This window comes from Andrographis paniculata, unplaced genomic scaffold (assembly GCF_009805555.1).
Source record: "Andrographis paniculata isolate CXL003 unplaced genomic scaffold, ASM980555v1 Contig10END, whole genome shotgun sequence".
Classification (NCBI taxonomy): Eukaryota; Viridiplantae; Streptophyta; class Magnoliopsida; order Lamiales; family Acanthaceae; genus Andrographis; species Andrographis paniculata.
Window position 1 is genome coordinate 1,031,968 of NW_026137380.1, and position 19,543 is coordinate 1,051,510.

General features: G+C 33.4%; 3 protein-coding genes across 6 annotated transcripts; 2 read left to right on the forward strand and 1 right to left on the reverse strand.

Annotated features, from left to right (window-relative positions):
- Window positions 1–255: 255 nt before the first annotated feature.
- Window positions 256–7,651, reverse strand: LOC127247465 (protein SEMI-ROLLED LEAF 2-like). Its single transcript, XM_051269341.1, has 19 exons — window positions 7,149–7,651; window positions 6,790–6,864; window positions 5,889–6,004; window positions 5,508–5,622; window positions 5,288–5,416; window positions 4,974–5,021; window positions 4,667–4,851; window positions 4,380–4,576; window positions 3,981–4,273; window positions 3,401–3,547; window positions 2,906–3,313; window positions 2,674–2,823; window positions 2,199–2,271; window positions 1,786–1,913; window positions 1,474–1,680; window positions 1,250–1,384; window positions 1,039–1,167; window positions 725–928; window positions 256–579 (listed from the first exon to the last, which is right to left on the reverse strand). The coding sequence occupies exons 1-19, from the start codon at window positions 7,281–7,283 to the stop codon at window positions 460–462; spliced, it is 2,994 nt and encodes a 997-aa protein (XP_051125298.1). The 5' UTR covers window positions 7,284–7,651; the 3' UTR covers window positions 256–459.
- A 2,071-nt stretch (window positions 7,652–9,722) lies between these two features.
- Window positions 9,723–12,546, forward strand: LOC127246372 (ribosome biogenesis protein BRX1 homolog 1-like). Its single transcript, XM_051267697.1, has 9 exons — window positions 9,723–9,973; window positions 10,053–10,270; window positions 10,408–10,549; window positions 10,660–10,738; window positions 10,862–10,986; window positions 11,503–11,604; window positions 11,753–11,821; window positions 11,912–12,010; window positions 12,203–12,546. Exons 2-9 carry the CDS (start codon window positions 10,071–10,073, stop codon window positions 12,332–12,334), a joined length of 948 nt encoding a protein of 315 aa, XP_051123654.1. The 5' UTR covers window positions 9,723–9,973; window positions 10,053–10,070; the 3' UTR covers window positions 12,335–12,546.
- A 1,240-nt stretch (window positions 12,547–13,786) lies between these two features.
- LOC127246031 (uncharacterized) lies at window positions 13,787–19,536 on the forward strand. 4 transcript variants are annotated; one of them, XM_051267237.1, is made up of 13 exons: window positions 13,787–13,958; window positions 15,073–15,201; window positions 15,295–15,421; window positions 16,084–16,211; window positions 16,316–16,385; window positions 16,469–16,571; window positions 17,446–17,563; window positions 17,670–17,751; window positions 18,140–18,201; window positions 18,304–18,376; window positions 18,460–18,540; window positions 18,725–18,805; window positions 19,107–19,536. In XM_051267237.1, exons 2-13 carry the CDS (start codon window positions 15,167–15,169, stop codon window positions 19,299–19,301), a joined length of 1,155 nt encoding a protein of 384 aa, XP_051123194.1. In that variant the 5' UTR covers window positions 13,787–13,958; window positions 15,073–15,166; the 3' UTR covers window positions 19,302–19,536. The 4 variants fall into 4 exon arrangements, with proteins under 4 accessions (XP_051123194.1, XP_051123185.1, XP_051123177.1 ...); XM_051267228.1 differs by having other exon boundaries at window positions 15,076–15,201; window positions 19,107–19,535; XM_051267220.1 differs by having other exon boundaries at window positions 13,803–13,958; window positions 14,951–15,201; window positions 19,107–19,534.
- The last annotated feature ends 7 nt before the right edge of the window (window positions 19,537–19,543 follow it).

A 19,543-nucleotide genomic window follows, 5' to 3' on the forward strand; every position in this document is an offset into this window, starting at 1 on the left:
CCATGGTGATCTGTTTCTTACTCATCTCCCTATCTCTCTCTATATGTATATATATAAAGATGATGGTGATGATCTTGATGATGTCTATGAAAAGTAACTTTAGTTTTTACTCACCTGTAAACTTGTGCTGAATCCATGGTGTATGTCTTTCTAAATTTTCCTTTCTTCCTGCACAGCCACTTCACCATAACCAATATTAAAATTTTTAAATATAAACATACATCTATATATATATATATATTCTGGGCCAGATGATTAAAAAGAACCCCAATATTTTTCTCTTTTATTCCGTATACATGTTGTCATCAGAACCAAATAAGAACAAGTTTATTACAATCATCATCAAAGCTATACATGTGCTCCATGGAGCCCAAGTGTGACAAAGAATCCCCTTTTAACAAAACAATCAACAAATAATTACTCGAGGAAGATTTTAAGACAACATCAGAGAACTCAGCATTAACCATTAGCAGCCTTCAAGAAGTTGTCGTAAGGACTAGAAGCCGGGAGATGGAATGTGTTGGGATAATGCTGGAGCTCGTCTCCACATTGCACGGGATCAGCTGTGACCGATTGTGCCTGTAAATGAATGTGTACAATATAATCTCTTAAAACCACAAGAACATATAGCTCGATTGTGTGATATCCTTTTTTTTTTAAAAAAAAAAACAGCATCAAGTTTTTTGCTTGAAAATTAATGCTTTCGGTTTTAGAAATAACTTACAGTAACAGATCCCGACTGATGACATGAATCGGATGGCTTGTTGCTGTCGTCATGGCAGGAGCTTGCTGGGGAAACCGTGACGCTTGACATGACGTGCTGCTTGCCGACCTGAAGAGCTTCACATTGACTTGCCATATCCTTGAATGGCAAGTCCGATGGGGTTATAGTCGAGTCTTGTCCAACCTCTTTTGTTGTTACAGAAACCTACAACATAGATTGCCATCATTTTACATTTTCCAATTAATTCATTCAGATTATATCAACACTCACACGAGTAACAAAAAAAAGGCAAAGGAAATTGCACAGAAACATACCATATCCATGAATTGGTCGACACTCAATAAACTGGGATTCTCCATAGTTAACTGTGAGCTTGAATCTGTTTGACTGCCAAAAGAATCAGTGGGGCAGTCGTCGCTTATTGAAAACATTGCATGATCGGCCTGCAAAAAACAATGAGACGACAGATATATAAATTTGAGATGAAAGCAAACGGAATGTGTCAAAATACACATTAGATGTTACCTCTTCAGAAATTTCTTTAGAACCGTGTTGGTAGATTCTGCATGGTGAATTCACGACTAGCTGCACTCCCAATGGGCATACATTGTCAGGAGTAAAATCTTTAAGCAATTGTTCCTTGATATTGGACATTTCAGCCTGCATATATAAATTGTGAAATTTTAGATACAGCGCCATGTGACGAGCAGACAAGAATTCGGCAGAACACAACCAGAGAAGAAAATTACATCAGAGAGTTTTCCCAAATTTTCCAAAATCATCGAAGCAAAAGCTTCTGGAGATTGGTCACCGCTAATGTTTATCAATGAAAGTGACCTCAGCGCATCTTCATCGTCTTCTTTTGAACTGAAAACTTTTACCACGTCATCTGCTACAATTTCATTATGTAAAGCTTGCAACCTGCAGTCATCCACCAACCGGAGAAAAGGATCCGCCTGTTGAGAGTGATCAATAAAACATAACAGCAGTAGAAACACATCAAAGATTAAAATGTATATCGAAATTCTAGGTAAAAACAGTTGACAGGTTATTGAACCTACAATCTCATCCCTTAATGCAGCCTTGGCAGAGTAGAGAAGAGGAAGAAAATTGTAAACTTTTGATAAGAAAATGATCATTGATGTAGCCAAAGTAAAAAGCGCTCTCTGACGACATGGTTTAAGCTCGCCTGCAAAAATAAGCAAGCCATTTATAAAGTGACATTAACACAGATATATATTACATTGTATTAGAAAGTGAAAAGAAGCCGTAGAAAGAGACGCATACATTAGAGGGGCCCTACCAGTAATGTAAACATGTAAATATATAAATTTTCAATGATTAGACAACAAATACTGGGATTTAATGTAGTCAATAAGTGATTCTCAATCAATCAAAACATTATGAATGCACTGATATTGAATTATTAATGAAGACGATATAGTGAATATGAACTTCACTCAATGGAACTGACCTCTTTGAAGAGATTTACTCCTTAGCGAAACCGCTAGCTGAAAACCTTGAATAAGAGTATCATGCCTAGACTTCTGATAACAAAAGAAATTTTATCAGGAAAGAGAGAGATAGAGAGGAGAGAAAAGAAGGGAATCCCTTAATTCAATGCATATGACTGTGTAAGAAATACAACCTGAAATATACATAAATCGTAGAGAGAGAGAGAGAGAGGCCTAGAGTCGAACATGTGTTTGTTTGGGGGTTTGGATTTAAATAATAAAATTTTGAATTGGAATAGTTGTTTGGTGTCATATAAATAGATACTGACGAGATATTTTGAATGCAAAATTAATTTATAGTATCTAATAAAAAAATAAAGTATTTGATTTGATGCTTTTGAGTGAAAAGTTTTTATCAATAGTGGTACTCCGCCATAATCTTTGAAACAAAAACACACCAGAGGAAATGAGTTTATCAAATACCATGCGTATCACCTTGTTTCGTGAAAATAGCATTATCAAGCTGTACGTATGTGCAATTGCCTCATAATTTGCAGGTGTATTCAACTTGGAGGTTGCCTGCACCCAGATTGAAGAGAGCAAGAGGCTGACTTGCCGGTTTTTCAGTTTAAGTGATACTCCCTTCTGCAGAAAAAAAAATCAACTCTTACAAACATAACCATAAAGTAGTTAAACCATTGAAGTCGATCAAAATATAAAGTACCACCTCATTCTCCATATTACCCAAAACAGGAGGAAGAGAATGTCTTTTAGTAGTATACTTTCTACTGTAGCTTGATTTCAGTCGTGTCAGTAAGGATTGTTCCTTGGACTTTGATTCGATATCTATTAAAGATCCGTCAGCTTGTTCAGCAGATGTTTGTGAAGAATACTGTTCGTTCATCAATCTATCAAATAGAGCTGCTGAAGAAGAGAAGGCAGAAACCGATCTAGAAAGTGCCATTTCCATGTCAGCAGCGCGGTTAGCCGAACACTGGCTGGTGAAATCAGTTTGCCGGCAAACAGATGATGGAACAAGAACAACGGAAAATATACGATGGGCTCCCACCCTTGTTTCATGGTATGGAGAGACCATGGTTAAAAGAATCTGATGAAATAATGCTTCGGGGAAAGCCTACGGCCATAAAATAATTATACAGGATATTAGAATGAAGCACAACCATTATAAGATGAAACCGAATTTCCAAGAGTAATACCTTACCTTGTTTTGATACAATTTATTTGGCAAGAGGGCAACGATCTGAGCAGCACGATAGACGGCTGCGATTGAATTTCTTGCCACAGTTGCATTCGAAATGTTTTCCAACATTACAGCCATGACATCCAGCACTGGCCCGGCATCTCCAATCTGCCTCAAAGGGTAACTAATCCTTTAGGTCCACTTAACTTTAATTTTAACTATACAATATAATTTTAACTGTCCTCGTGAGACTGCTTAATTTGGGTAAATAATATGCTCTTGCATTCACAACATCGATTTTACTACAACAAAACTTGATCCAAGAAAAAGCTTATAATCTTGGGGTTCATTTACTTTATGGTTTTGTTCCCAATTTTTTTACTATTTAATATTGCAATTTTCCTCTAAAAACATTATATTCAGCAACTATTTCACCTCAAAAATATAAAATTCAAACACACGCATACACACGCACAGAAAGCAGTTTTTTCACTTGGCGTTTTCTTTCCAATTTCTTACTATTCAATCTCTCAATTTTCCTCACATCCGAACTGTATTTTGTTAATATATCTTTTAGAAATAGTTCAGAAAGACGACTAACCTTATAAGACAGTTGAACAAGGCACTCATCTATGGCAGTATGCAACTTCTTCTTCCATTGAATTATTTCCTCACCAAGTTCCGAGACACCAAGAGAGCAGTGTATGCTTTTCCTCAAATGCCTCAGCATATCACTGAATGCACCAACAATCATCACAGATGGCTGGGCCTTGGTCACTTTAGCCAGAGAGGTAGCAACTTGAACAATGTCCACTTGCATTCTTGGGTTCCTCAGAACATTCTTATGATCAAGATGCTTGATCACGGTGGATAGTAAGCAATGAGGATTGTGCCCTGCAAGATCATATAACCGGAGCAGTAAACTCAGTGCAACTGATAAAAGAAGACTAGTAGAGCCAAACAATTCCCAAGTACAAGTACATAGTTCAAAGCTAAAGACCAGAATTTTCTACTATTGATTGCATGTCGAGCAGTACAGGAAGTGCAAGTCCAGACTCAAGAGACCATAGGTTGCCTCGATCAAAGTAACAAAATAGAGCCTCAAGAACTCGCCGTACAGTTGTAGCCTCTCTGGCCAACTTTGCCATGTTATGCAAGCAAACCGTGGACCAGAATTTCGGGTTTCCAGTATCTTCTCTGTTTAACCAAATGATGATCATAGTGAATACAAGGTGTAAAGCATCTATCGTAAACATAAAAGTAGCTATAAATGCTGAAAGGAATTACGTGGTTAAATAATCTTTATCATTGACAATCTTCCTCCAAGAAATGGTCCTTTTCATGGCATCTGATGATGAAGGAACTTGCTTGTGTTGATGATCGGCTGAGTTCTGGGTATCCTGACCAGACTGAGTTTGACAGACTCTGTTATCGTCAGGATCTTGATAATTTTCAAGGACAGCAGAGACAACCTGATCTTTTGATAAATAAGAAACAATTATTAAGCAGAAGTAGTGAATAATTCACTATATGCTTGTCAATATCAATTATAACAAAAGTTAACATGTTTGAAAATACTCTTAAAAAATCTTACATTGCCAAAATCAGTTGAGATGTGACAGAATTCACCCATGAACCAAATCTGCATATCAAAAGATTCAAGCAATTAAAAACAAGGCATGCTTTAAGTGAAAATGCTCATAACTCTTGGAAATCCGGATAACAACTTTGAAACAATACAGGTCCTCAAAGTTCAACAAGCCACAGTACAAAAGGACAGGTAAGATTACATCGTAAATATATATATGAAATGCTGATAAATCATATAACAAGGGCTAACAATAACATAGATGTCTGTGCTTGGCCAAAACTTTACCGAAATAAAGACACACAAGGGAGATGGCTTACTGTAGAAGAAAGCGCTTGAAGACTAGAACAGTGTAAACGCCGGATATTTTCACCGTTTCCCATCTCTTGAGCCATATTACAAAGCTTTGGAATCAAACCTTCAAAGTTAAACATATAGGTTCCATCCTTCTGAAAAACAAAAAAAAACAAAATGTGCGTTCCAGTGAGCACCCAGCATATATTTAACTATACACTTGAAATGACAAACAATGAATAGAACCTGGCTGTTTATAAAGTCAAAAAGTGCCTGGCAACCAATTATTCGAATTTCATCATGCCTTGCTTGATCCAACAAAATGTGTATGACATTGAGAAAACTACCAGCAAACAATGGCCTGCAGCATGATAATTACCAGTATCATAGTAACTTAGACAACATTTCAAACAAGCCCATTTCTTATAAATTCAAAAGGTCTTTTCATCCTTGATGAAAGAGGCAATAGTTGTATACATACATTAAAAACTTCATTCTGCAGAGTACATAAATGATGAGCTCTTCATATTAAGAAAGCAATATCAATTTAAACCTCATTCTACAACTGAACAAGAGAATTTTCGAATATCCATACAAATCAAGAGAAGGTACAAGCATCAAACTCACATTTGTTGTTGACAAGATAAAATCAATTTTCGGTAGATACACATGATAACTTTTATACGCTTGAAGTGTTCATGTCTCAATTCCCGATAGCACTTTTCCTCGAGTAAGCTTGTAATCTGGTTAATAATACATGAGCTGTGAATATTAGTATACTACACAAGTTATCAAAGGAACCCAAGGATGTGATTAAGAGAATATTTTACCAATTAATGGTAATAGAATGTACATATATATGTGTGTGTGTATGCACCTGGGTGATGCGCTATACCAACTCCGACACATTCTAATCATATACAATATTAGCCATACATACAGCTAAACACTCATTTTTACATATCAACTTAATACGAGAATATCTAAGGGACATTTTGAGGATGTTGGCAAGCTGATCATTGCAAGGGATACAACTGGTGGGTAACCAACCAAGATGAGCGGCTGGGTGTCTCAAAAGTTCGATTGCAACAACTACCAAGAAAGAACAAACCTAGGGAAGTTCTATGAATAATACCACCGAAGTTGTGACCATACTGGACTTTTTTTTTTCCAAGAAAGAAGCCTGAGACAAATACATCTAATGACAAACAAAGGAGATAGTCCCACCCAAACCAAGGGTTCCACGATGACAACTATACAAGGAGTTCATTGCTACTCAATCTCTAATGTGACAGGGGATTTGACAATGTTTCTCAAGCTTTTGGTAACCAGTTCATCTAACAGGTGCCAATGGGTATATTCTATGAGATTAAGTTTCCATGAGATTCACATGGAATGAAGATTTTTAAACAAACCCCTACATAAAATATGTTCACTTCTAAATTACTGTATTAAAGACGAAAAGAGGTATGTAACTTCTCAAAAGACTACTAGTCACATTCACATAGATTTATAAAAGCAACCTAACCTTGGGGACTCGAAGAGGATTCTTTGAAGCATATTCACACAGTTTACTGATTTTTCGATCATTGGGCTCTTCATCCTGTCGAAATAGAAAAAGGCCAATAAGCACAGAAAAGAGGAAACTTTACAGATAAATACAGCATCCACAGTAATAATTACACCCAATTTCACGTTTATAATTAATAAGAGTTTGTGTGAAGCAAATCTAGAGCTCCTATTGTCATAGAAAGGCAAGATTTTCAATATCGACGAATCATCCTATAAAAAGTGAGGAAACAATAAGATAGACCGTAGAATTCACCATCTTCAAACAAGAAACAGAACAACAAAATAGATTACAATAGCGTCAAGAACAAAACAAACCATATTTCTTGGATATATATCAGCCAAGAGCTTCTTGTATCGCTTCACAGGGTGCCGCGATCTCGGCCGCATTGCCGGGCAACAGACGCACAGGCTGTCGCAAATCGGCATCACTCTCTTCGACATGGCACCCATCTTCTCTCCGAGCCCGATTAAGGTTTATTGTAACCCTCAATTCCTGCACATGGGATCGGAGAATCTACAAACAATTCGGACCAATTTCTCGCGAAATTTGTGGGTTATTGGATTTAGATGATCAAGAAACGAATCGATGAACGGGCCGAAGGATTCAGAAACAGAATGGGGGTCCGAAGATGAAACTGGATACGAGATTTTTTGTTTGATTGAATCGGGAAGGAAGATAAAAAGGGATCGGTGGTTCTTTCAACCACCTCCAAACGGTAAAAGGAGGAGGATTTTAGGATTATGTTGGCTCCCTGTTTTATTCCTCTGTTCGTCAAAACCAACGAAGACGGACCATATAAGTGTTGAAATGTTTTTATTTAGAGGAAAAACTGACTGTTGGATTGATATGACGAAGTATTGATGAGTTCCGCGCGTGGCCCGCCACATGTCTGACAAGTCACATGGCCATCATCACTAAAACGAAGAAACTGCTCCTGAACTGAGTATGGTACAGAACACGCCCGTGTTCGGTAGTTGGGTAGCCGTGTTTAATGTGTCTATTTAAGGGTTTATTTGTTTATTTATTTTTTTCGCAACATGATATTTATATTTTTATAAAATATTATATTTAATATACATTAAAATTAATAATAGATATTACAATTGTATTCATAACAAATATATATATATACTTGTTTTTTATTTGTTCACAACAAAATATTCCTCTCTTTATTGATAGAAAAAATATTATTTATAAGAAAATAATATTTGATAGAACAAAATATTACACTTTTGTTAATTTATTATGTATTTAGTGTTTTGATTTGATTTTTTTGTTATCTAAAATATAGAGAATGTGTCGAAAATATAAAAAATAATATATATTCATAATCTTATTGGAGAAAAAAATTTCTAATTTTTGTTCTTTGATATATTTGCTTAATTGGTGGATTAATCTACCTAAAGACACACTTCATAAACAAAACAGGGTGTGTTTGTCTGAGGATTTAGATTTTGAGTTTAATTTAAATAGTACAAATTTTGTATTTGAAAATAATATGATGTGATATTAATATATGTTAGTGTGATATAAATAAGAGTTTGTGTGATATTTAAATGTAAAATTTATTTTTAGTATAGTATTTAAAAAAAAATAGATATTTGATTTTATATCTTTCTACAGAAAATTTGATTAATAGTAAATTTAGGAAAAAATCTTCAAACAAACACACAAATGACAAGATGAATATAACTAACCAAAAAGGCAAATGAAATTTCCCTCTCAATAGATAATTTTGAGACATTTAAGTTGCGTTCTTTTGTAATTTTACCACAGTTTTTTATATTCAAATTATTTTTTTTTTCAAAAAATATCACATCAAATAATTTTTTTTTTATCATCTTACAAATTTATTTTATTTTAAAAACATCACATCAACCTTCATGCTATTCAAATTTAACTTTTTACTATTAAAAAATTCAAACAAAAAACCTAAAACCTAAAAACAAACACAATCTAAGGGTTGCAATTTGTGTTTTTTTAGTTGATAGTGTTTTTGTGTTAGATACCATAAATAATGTGAATTATGTTAAGATAATATAAAAAATAATATTGAAATGTTGAATTATTGAAATTTGTGAATAAAATAATTATATAATATATTGTGTTAATGTATGTCTAAATTGTATTTTTTAATAATATTTATAAAAATTGTTAAAAAAAAATGTTAAGCTAATAAACTCTTATATGTTTATTTTAATTGTCTTATCCTTCATCCTATAACTTCGTATTCATTTGTTTTTTCATATAATTTTAAAAATACCAGTATTATGTATAATAGAGATAATATAGAAATGAGTAAAATAACTTTATTATTATGTGATATAAATGTAATTTGTGTAATATATTGTAAGCTGTAAATATATTTGTAATTTATAATAGAATTACTAAAAAATGAATACTCTTTTATAAGACAGACTAAAATAAAAAAAAAAATAATTTATTATAAGACGGAAAAAATATTTAATATATTCATTTAAAATTTCATATCGAAAATCAAATATTACATTATATATGAAATAAAGATAATATTATAAAAGATAAAAATGACAATAAAAAAGACACATTATATTAAAATTTCGTGTAAAAAAGTATAAATCCATTTTTTTAAAGAGTGAATATATGTATGTATATGTATTATATTTTCATTAAGAAAATACATATTTGAATTTATTTGATTGTAATCCTTTCAATAAAAATGAATTTGTAAGAAAATTAGAAAATGAATATTTACTTAAAAAAGATAATAAAAAATAAATATATAATTAATAATATTTTTAAAATTTTAATAAACAAATGAATAATAAAAAAAAATGATTAAAGCTATTACTAATTTTAATTATAAAATATTATTATTATATATATATAAAAAAAAAACCCTACTAAGCCGCGGCCGCACTCCCTCCATCGTCTTTCCCCTCCCTTTTCTTCTTCTTCTTCACTCCGCTGAGACGCTCGGCCGCAGAGGGACTCCTCTTCGAACGATTTCAGAACGAGCGGTTCTAACTTGTTTGGGCAGCTGTCGGCGGAGGAATAAAGCGGAAAGAGGAAAGAGACGAAGCAGAGGCAAAATTGTCAAAACTTACAACACTAGGTTTTTGCCTAGTCTCCACTGTGCTTTTGTTTCTCTCTTCATCAGGTAAATTTCGAAGCTCAAATATTTGTATAAACACAGCGCAGATGTGAGTTTTTATATTTGTTGAAATTTGTGTTCATAGAGATTCATCGTGTCTTTAATGGGAAAGAAGCGAAAGCACAGCGAGCCTACTGAGGCTGCAGTCACTGTTAAAGACGAAAGTGCGCCTGAAAGGCCGAAAAGAACTCTTCTCGGATATAAAACCAAAGTTGAGGATGAAAAGAAAATCGATAGTCCTCACGCTGGTTTCCGGAATAAGGAGAAAGTGCTGGTCACTTGCACGCGCCGCATCAGTTTCAGGTTGGATTTTATTCAATCGTTTTCAAAAGTTGCTGTAAAAATTGTGTTCGTCTGCTGATCTAGTTATGCTGATAAGGATTAATTTTACGTTTGGTTTCTATGTATTGTTATTGTGTAATATGGGAATATAATTTTAGGTATCGCCATTTGATGCTGAACTTGGTTGATCTTCTGCCTCACTGTAAGAAAGATAACAAAATTGAATCTAAGGAGAGTAAAGGCGCTACACTGAATGAGCTTGTTGAGCTTAAGAGCTGCTCTTCTTGTTTGTTCTTTGAGGTATAAAATTCTTTTTCCAGAGAGAGTTTCTTATTCATGGCTAATTCTCAAATGAAGAATCACAATTGCAATGGATCATGTCTCATAATTTATATGTATTGTTATCTCAGTGCAGGAAAGGGAAGGACCTTTACTTATGGATGGCAAAGTGCCCCAATGGTCCATCTGTCAAGTTCTTGGTCAATGCGGGTACAGATGATTTCTTAGTTGGTTAATTAATAGCATCTTGGATTCAAAGATCCATAACTATGTGTTGATGTGTTTCTCTGAGGAGGATTTCTACTCATGTAAAATGTGCTTGTGTGTTTGAAGTGCATACGATGGAGGAACTGAAACTTACTGGAAATCATCTCAAGGGCTCACGTCCAATCTTGACTTTTTCATCCAATTTTGATAAGAACCCTCACTGGCAGCTTTTGAAGGAGATGATTTCTCAGGTCCAATTTCAGCTACTTGAAGTCATATTCGTTCCTTTATCCATGTAGTAACTGATAAGTGATAATAACTGATTTTGCACCTTAGTTATTCTGTGAAATTGTACATCAGAGAATCTTAGGTCATTGCAGTAGTCAAATGATTGTTGATAATGTTAATTTGAACTCTCCTGTCCAACCACTTATGCTTTGTTTACTTATGTTTTCAAAATTATTTTCCCACTATTTATCAAAATTTCTCTCTAAAATGTATCATATTTAAAATTTATTTTTCATTTAAAATGTTGCATCATACCCAACACATATTTATATCATATTATAAACTAATTTTCTATCCACTTTTACTTCCACAAACCAACTCAAAATTCCAAAACACTTCCAAAACATCTAAACACGTTTCTGTCTATGGAAAGGGTAGCTTTCTTTTGCTTACTATTACCAGATTAGTATTCTATGGCCACCTCAAACTTGCAGTATATTGATTTTATGATTCTCAACATTTTCCCCTTGTTTTTTCAGATATTTGGCACACCAAAGGATCACAGGAAATCAAAGCCTTACCATGACCATGTTTTTGTCTTCTCCATTGTCGATGACCACATATGGTTCCGTAATTACCAGGTTAGTCTATAATATAAATTGGGTTGTATTTTGAAGATTGTGTTTTGTGAATAGATTTGGATCTGTCTTTACCCTTTAACTGTTATTATTATCTTTTTATTAAACCCCACAAAAAATTCATTTTTTTGGTTGCCTGATTTTGGAGCAGATATCATGCCCCCACACTGGAGCACAAAAATTGGACTGTGGAGACTTGGACAAGATGACATTGGTTGAGGTTTGTAAACAAGCGCTACCTTTGTAATTGTCCACACCGGAAACATAGTAACATTAAGTCTTATGACATTACATGGTTCTCGTTGAATAGGTTGGCCCAAGGTTCTGTTTGAACCCAATTAAAGTCTTTGGTGGCAGTTTTGGTGGTCCAACACTATATGAAAATCCATTTTATGTCTCGCCGAACCAGGTTATCTTTTATACATTCTAATTTCATTTCTGATTCATTTCCGGAACATAAGTATGGAATATATCGCCACCCCATTGCATATTATTAGTATTTCTTTCGAATGTTTTTGTGTTTTTTGGCGTTCCCATGGATCACTGAACAATTATACGAAGCAGTCGGATTACTACTATAACTGATTGTTGTCTGCACCAGATTCGATCCCTCGAGAAGAGGAAGCAGGCTGGGAAATATGTTAAGAAAGTTAAAGCCAAGACCAGGCGGAAGATGCACGAGCTGGAAAATCCCCTGGAAGTCGACGAGTTTGCTGATATGTGGAAGGAGTAACAAAAAAAACCCAGGAAGGATAAATTAAATGCGCGGCTATTCGACGATTTTGTCGACAGACACAGGAGCTAATTGGTTTGCTTGCTCTCACTTCAAATACTCTACTATTAATTCTAGCATTGCTGTGTGCCAGAAATTAGCATGTAGTTTCTAATTATCTATGAATTTTGACGATAAAGCTATATTACTGTTTCAATTTTATTGTTTTATAATTGTGTGTTTTTCAAGAATTTTTCTAGTGTTTTTTTTTTTTTTTTTTGGATATGATAGTATTTCGCTGTTCCATTCATACAATTTTGTAGTTAAAAATTAGGAATGCTGTTTAATGTATGAAATACTTACATGTTATTTGTTTGATCATTTGGTATTTAAATAATATTTGATGGAATATTTTTATTTATTTATTTAATTTTTTTTTTTTTTAAAAGAGTAGAATCTAAATATAGTAAAATTTGAAAAATAACTCCGGACAGTTGTATTTTATTTTTGGAATTTTTTTGAAAAAAGAAATAAACACTTGAAAGTTATTACTACTTTATTTTTCTAACAACAATTGTATTTTCATATATAAATATTTTTCGGCTATGGGCTTCTAAACGAATGGGCTGGGCTTAGCAGGCACAGCTGTGGTAAACAAACTAATTGACTTGAAAAGGACTGCTTCTTTCATTAATTAAATTTATGTTTGTTTTTTTTTTATTTATATTAAATAATTTTACATAAATTTTAATTTATAATTATTTAATATTATATTTATTTTAAAAGTGACTCTACTTATATAATTAATCTATTAAAAATAAAAATCTTAAATTTTTAACTAATTTATATATTTTTTAAAATATTTTTACTTGTCTATCAATATAATGTTATACTATTTATTAATAAAATTATTATCTTAAAATGGATAAAAATAACAAAATATGTCGAATTGAGACTAAGAGGAGTATATACTTTTACAAAATCTATTAAATTAAATTTCAAATTTTTATTATTTGAAACTTTTTTTTTTTTTTTGCTTTCTCAAAACTCTTCTTTATGCTATATATATATATATATATATATATATATATTATTACTATTATTGTTATAGCCACTAGAATAGCAATGACTTAGGTCCAGTAGGATTGGAAACCCGAATATATATTTCGATTTGGGATTCCAATTAGATTTGGTTATATATCCGGATTAGACCATACCTAGATCCAATCCTATTAATATTCAATAAGATCCTATGGTCTGGATCCTAAGAATCCACAAATTTTTTTTCACAATTGTTAAAATTTAATGTTTAATTAGATTCAAATTGATATATATTAAATTCCATGTATTTATTAAAAAATAAATAAAATTTAAAAAATATTTTTATCATAATTTATTTTGTTAGATTTTTTTTTTTAAAAAAAATATGTATAACTAAAATATTAATCGGGTCGGTTCCGGTTCCAGGTCCGGGTCGACTCTACCATGGCCTAGATACCCGACCCGACCCGAATAGCCACGCAGTATTCAGTGCTTTTCGCCCTTCAACACTTCCTTCATTGTTGCGAAGCCCAGTTGAAAAGGTCAACGAAATCTTGCCGATTTGCTCGTTGGGCGGTTCCCGCAAACCAAATTTCTCACTTGGGTAATTCAATTTCTATTATACTTTTTAGGGTGATTGTCTTCGTGTCTTGGTCTTGCTCTTTTTTCTTTTTTTTTGGTGGCATTTGCAATTGTAATTGTTAAATGAGAACAGATACGCTTTTTACGGCTAAAACTAGTTAGAGCCTTGTAGATACTGGTTGACTGAGTTGATTGTTAATGGGGAGGGATTGGAAGATAAATCCTCACTTGGGAGTTGGGACAAATGAAGCGGATTCATGAAGATAAATCCTCACTTGTGTTCATTGTTCATTGTTCCATTGTGTTTATGCATGTTTTGTTAGTATTTTGTAGTTTTGGTGAATTTTGTAAATAATCATAAATTAGGATAAAAGAGTAGATATTTGATATAATGTAAGCAAGTGTTGGAGTTTTGTATAGGAAATAGGGTTTTGATGTAATACTTTAATGAAAAATAGTTATTTGATATGATGTTTTTTTTTTTTTTTTTTTTTTTGAAAATGTATTGTTGATGAATAGGGTCGAAAGTGATTTGAAAACAAGTAAATAGTAAGTAAAAGTTCTCACATTTAATGTATATGGAAAATGAATAAATCAGTGTCGGAAGCTCGCCAGGAATTGATTGAGCAGTGTATGAGATAAAAGGTACTTGACTTTATGAATTTTGTAAGTACACTTATAGGAATTCTCAATCAGCTAGAATGGGATTGAAGGATTTTTGCATATACTAGACAGTCTGGACTTCTACAACTTTATTTTTGAAAAGAATAGGCATTGCATGTGCTCAATCATTTATGCTTTTATGTTATTTGCTCCCTGTCAATGAGATAATTAATATATAATCCATGGCTTTAATATGATCCATTTTGATACTTTTTTTTGATAACGCGATCCATTTTGATACTTGATAAGATGACTCGTAGAGTTGTATAGAATTTGGTGGCTTATCAACTAATTTGTACGTCATTTGAATTTTCCTACTCTGGCAAGATTCCCATCCATGTGTGATTTCAGTTTATATCCATAGGTACATAAAGTGCTGGGAATGATCGATTTAGAGTGATGATGAAGCTTGTTGGACATACATTATTTGCTTCTTTAACTCCTATTCATTCTGTTACCCTGAAAAACCCCAGCAGATTGTTGTCAAACTTAATTTATAAAAATCCAACCAAATTGAGGAGATCGCATCATTACCATTGGAAGTGCCAGGTTCGTAAAGAGACTACAATGGTTGGTTCCCGTTACCCACCCCCTTGGTTCAGGTAATTCTTTTTGAAGTGAGCTTTGTTCTATAAAGGATGTTGATTGATGATTATCTGTTATTGTATCTATATAACTGCTCTGTTGATATCCAGTATTGCTCCAATGATGGAATACACCGACAACCACTTTAGAACTCTGGCTCGCCTCATATCAAAACACGCTTGGCTGTACACAGAAATGATTGCTGCAGAAACAATAGTCTATCAAAAGGGAAATTTGGTAATGAATTTCTTAAGATCTGCTTTGTTCCCAATGTCAGTACTGTGATAAAATGGCGTAATTATAATAAATATGAGTGTCCTGAGTTTATAATGTTCTCACTTCTTGTTTACTGGTTGTAGAGTTCATGAATGCAATAAGAATAAATGACCAATGAACCCGTTACTGAATAAATATTGCAATAAGGCACGGGTGTAGAAGGAATACCTGATTTGATCAATCTCTGTGAACCTTTTCCCTTACACTTCAAGTTGTTTCCTTTTCTACCCTCTCAATGTTTCTGCAGAAAATCTTGTTTAATTTCTACAATGACCCGTTGCATTGAACATGCAAAATATGAGATAAAGTGCAAATATGTTATATATCCATACATGTGCATATTTTTGTCGGTGTTTTCTTTTCCCCTTAATTATTTATTCTCTTGTTTTCTTCTATGGCTGATGCCACAATAAGTATCACATTTTTTTGTTTGATGTTTTAATATATTTTATTTTTCCGTGCTTGTTATTATCTTGCATTCATTTGAAGAAGTATAATTCTTCCAGAATTATCAATTTTAATTTTTAATATGAGAAGTGGTGTACCTAGTTTCAGCTGTCTGGAATCTGATTTGATTTTATTCAATTTTTTTATTTTTATTTTTTATTTCTTCCCATTACCAGGATAGATTTTTGGCATTCGATCCTGAGCAACATCCTATAGTGCTTCAAATAGGGGGAAATGACTTGGAAAACATAGCTAAAGCAACTCAACTTGCGAAGCCCTATGGCTATGATGAGATCAATTTCAAGTTCTCTAACTTAAACTCTCTCTCTCTCTCATTATTATTTTTATTTTTCTCGTTTCTTGACTTTTTCTTATTCAAATTACTCATATAAGGTAATTTTGTGTCAGTTGTGGATGTCCAAGCCCTAAAGTTGCTGGAGATGGATGCTTTGGGGCCCGCCTCATGCTTGATCCAAAGGTTTGTAAAGTTGCTTTACTAATTTGTTACCCTTTCTCCAAATTGATCTCTGATTTAGTCATATTTCTTTTGTACAAGGGAAGTTTGTTGCTGATGCTATGTCAGTAATATCTGCAAATACAGATGTTCCTGTTAGTGTTAAATGCCGAATCGGAGTTGATAATCATGATACATATAATGAGCTATGTAAGTTCTCAATTTCTTTACAACAGTTTAGCATAGTATTTTCTTTGGTGAAGTGCTATTGCTTGGCCATCCGGGGTCTCTTTACTTGTAAGATTTTAGGTCTGATTTTACTATTCCAACTTTATTTTTCCTCCAAAAATATCAAATCAAACACTCAATTCTTATTTATTTTATTACACTAAAATTTAATTTTCCATTCAAAACATCACATCAACACATATTTATGTCACATCAAACAACTATTTCTATTCAAAATTTTACTATTCAAAATCAAAACCCAAAACCAAACCTCACAAGTAAACACACCAGCTCTTGTGTTTTCATCTCTTGCATTACTCCACCTTGATATTCCACCTTATTCTTATGCTCGTCGAGTTAATGGATTATTGCAAATAAGAATACCCATAGTCGCTTACTTTGTTTTCACCCTCTGAACAAGTTTCTATTATTTGTTATTTATATGGGTCGTATAACTATTAACCACTTGTAAACTTTCCTCCTATAGGTTAATATGTGATGCTTGATGCTCAGAATAAGAAGTCATTGATTGTATTTATAAATTAAATGTATTTTTGAAGAAATTGTTACATTCAGGTTTCACTTTTTTTTTTTTTTTTCGTTATTGTAATATTGATTTGTTTTCCAATTTGTATGCTTTCTTCCTATTTGTGTGATTACGTTTGCAAAGCATTTGTGAATTTTTATGATCGAAGTTTCTTGTGCTGTTTGCTTCCTGCCAGCATCTCCTCTCTTGTTTATTTTTCTGTAACTTGGAATGACATTGTTGGTGCCTAGACCGGTTATCATGGACGCTAAATTGATGTGGGCGTCTGTTTACAATTGTTTTCCATTTATAATTTTTATTTCTGTGCAGGTGATTTTATATATAAGGTCTCATCTCAATCACCAACAAAGCATTTCATAATACACTCTAGAAAGGCCTTGCTCAAGGGACTCACCCCTAAAGAAAATAGATCAATTCCACCCTTAAAGTATGATTAACCATATTGCAATTTATTATCCGTTTGGTCCGCTTAAGTTCTGCACATCAGTTATCCATGTTTTGGTATTGTTGCTTATTTTAGATGGATTATGCAGATATGAGTTCTACTATGCTCTTGTTCGCGATTTTCCTGATCTGCAGTTCACCATTAATGGAGGTATAAATACCATTGATGAGGTAATGATAAGTCTAAAACCAGACTTTCATTTCTGTAAGCAGTACTTGGCTCTGAAAGATAAATGTAGCACCATTTATAATTTTCTTTTCCACACCAAAGTTTTAGCCCCATTATGATGCGGGGCTAACATCATTCCCAATTTCCTGTTCCCAATTTATTTGGGAGTTGGAGAAACAAGGAATGAATATCTGTTAAAGAGAAATACAATCTCAACAGAGTAGTGATTAATATTAGCAGCCCATTACTGTATCTGGAGAGCAGTTTCTAGTTTAACATAAAAATATCGTTTTATCAACTAATATGGAAACTGAAACCTTTGTGCTACTATCAAGCTTATACAGTGTCCATACACCAGTTGTTGATTTTTATTGGCCCTGCAACTTCTAGGTAAATGAAGCTCTGACAGAAGGAGCTCATGGAGTTATGATTGGACGTGGGGCTTATAATAAGTATGAATTATGCACGCCCTCCATAAGTTCCTTTCTCTTTTTTCAGTTGATACTAATCTAAAGTACGCAGTGAGTTTATTTTTCTTTTCTCTTTCTTTCAAGTCCATGGAATCTTTTGGGGCATGTGGATAGTGCAATATACGGCACAGCTCCAAACAGTGTAACTCGGCGACAGGTTGCTTTGCCATTTAACTTTTACATGGATTATGTATAAATTCCTATTTGCTAAACTCCATCTATGTTCTTTTTCGTGTATAGGTCCTTGAAAAGTACCAGGTGTACGCCGATTCTGTCATGGGTTTATATGGGCCTAGACCCAATCTTCGCGAGCTCATAAAGGTAAAAGAAAAAATCTAATTTGTTTGTATCTTTTTAATTTTATTTTAATGATTGCAATTTTAGGAGTGAAATAGCTGTTAATTGCTTTCTAATGCTTTGTTGATTTTAAAAGTAAGCATTCTTTTCCTTGTATATAATGATTTTTTGTCATGTTCTAAATTTCGACTTTTGGATGTACATGCAGCCTTTACTTAACCTTTTCCATTCGGAGCCTGGAAATCGTGCATGGAAGCGGAAAGCTGATGCTGCTTTCCTGAACTGTGAGGTAAGTCAGTGTCTTCTTACAGCCTGCATCGGTTGTAAAGAAATAAGGAAATAAAAATTTGATGATGTCCTTTTTAGCTTTTAGAAATGAAAATGGCTCATATAGTAAGGGTCCGCGCATCTGAGTTCTAGAATGCTCGTACCAGGAGTTGTTTGCTTTTATTTTTCATCGTGATGTGCTGTAACATTAGTCGATTTTCAGTTCTTACAGCCTCGTGTTTTTGCATCTATCTCGTCCTCCCCTTTTCGGTTTATGATTAAATAAATGTACACAAGCTAATGTCGATCCACTCTACTCACAGACAGTGCAATCCTTCTTTGATGAAACCCTGATGGCCATACCTGATTCGGTCTTGGATGCACCTATCATTTCAGCTCCGATTGGATTTTCAGATGCTTTTGCCGTAGCCAAGAAATTGTTGCCTCCTCCATACACAGCACCAGAGGCCGAGTCAGAGGCTGAGGCTGAGGCTGAGGCTGAGCTGTTGTATGTGTAGTTTTATTTATATATATACATACATTTTTTCGCTTCATGTAAAAATACATTAATTCATTTTGAACTATTATTTTTTCTTCGCTCCCTTGCTACTCATCGGAGTTTCCTACTTACTTTTGTTTGTGTTTCAATTTTTTATGCAAGTGGGGATGTTCTAAAGATCGGTGATTGCTATAAGTCGACTTCGAAAAACATTCGACTAATTTTTAGTCGAATACTCTTGGTTTGAAAAATATTCATTTT

What these genes read in the sequence shown, in the direction of transcription:
- LOC127247465 (XM_051269341.1), bottom strand. Translation starts at nt 7,283, where the DNA reads ATGGGTGCCATGTCGAAGAGAGTGATGCCGATTTGCGACAGCCTGTGC. An exon ending in CTGCATTAAGGGATGAGATT is followed by an intron (nt 1,681 to 1,785) that starts GTAGGTTCAATA and finishes CACTCTCAACAG; the next exon opens with GCGGATCCTTTTCTCCGGTT. An exon ending in ATTTGGGAAAACTCTCTGAT is followed by an intron (nt 1,385 to 1,473) that starts GTAATTTTCTTC and finishes TTATATATGCAG; the next exon opens with GCTGAAATGTCCAATATCAA.
- LOC127246372 (XM_051267697.1), top strand. Translation starts at nt 10,071, where the DNA reads ATGGGAAAGAAGCGAAAGCACAGCGAGCCTACTGAGGCTGCAGTCACT. An exon ending in ACGCGCCGCATCAGTTTCAG is followed by an intron (nt 10,271 to 10,407) that starts GTTGGATTTTAT and finishes ATATAATTTTAG; the next exon opens with GTATCGCCATTTGATGCTGA. An exon ending in TTTATGTCTCGCCGAACCAG is followed by an intron (nt 12,011 to 12,202) that starts GTTATCTTTTAT and finishes TGTCTGCACCAG; the next exon opens with ATTCGATCCCTCGAGAAGAG.
- LOC127246031 (XM_051267220.1), top strand. Translation starts at nt 14,999, where the DNA reads ATGATGAAGCTTGTTGGACATACATTATTTGCTTCTTTAACTCCTATT. An exon ending in TACCCACCCCCTTGGTTCAG is followed by an intron (nt 15,202 to 15,294) that starts GTAATTCTTTTT and finishes GTTGATATCCAG; the next exon opens with TATTGCTCCAATGATGGAAT. An exon ending in GTATAAATACCATTGATGAG is followed by an intron (nt 17,752 to 18,139) that starts GTAATGATAAGT and finishes TGCAACTTCTAG; the next exon opens with GTAAATGAAGCTCTGACAGA.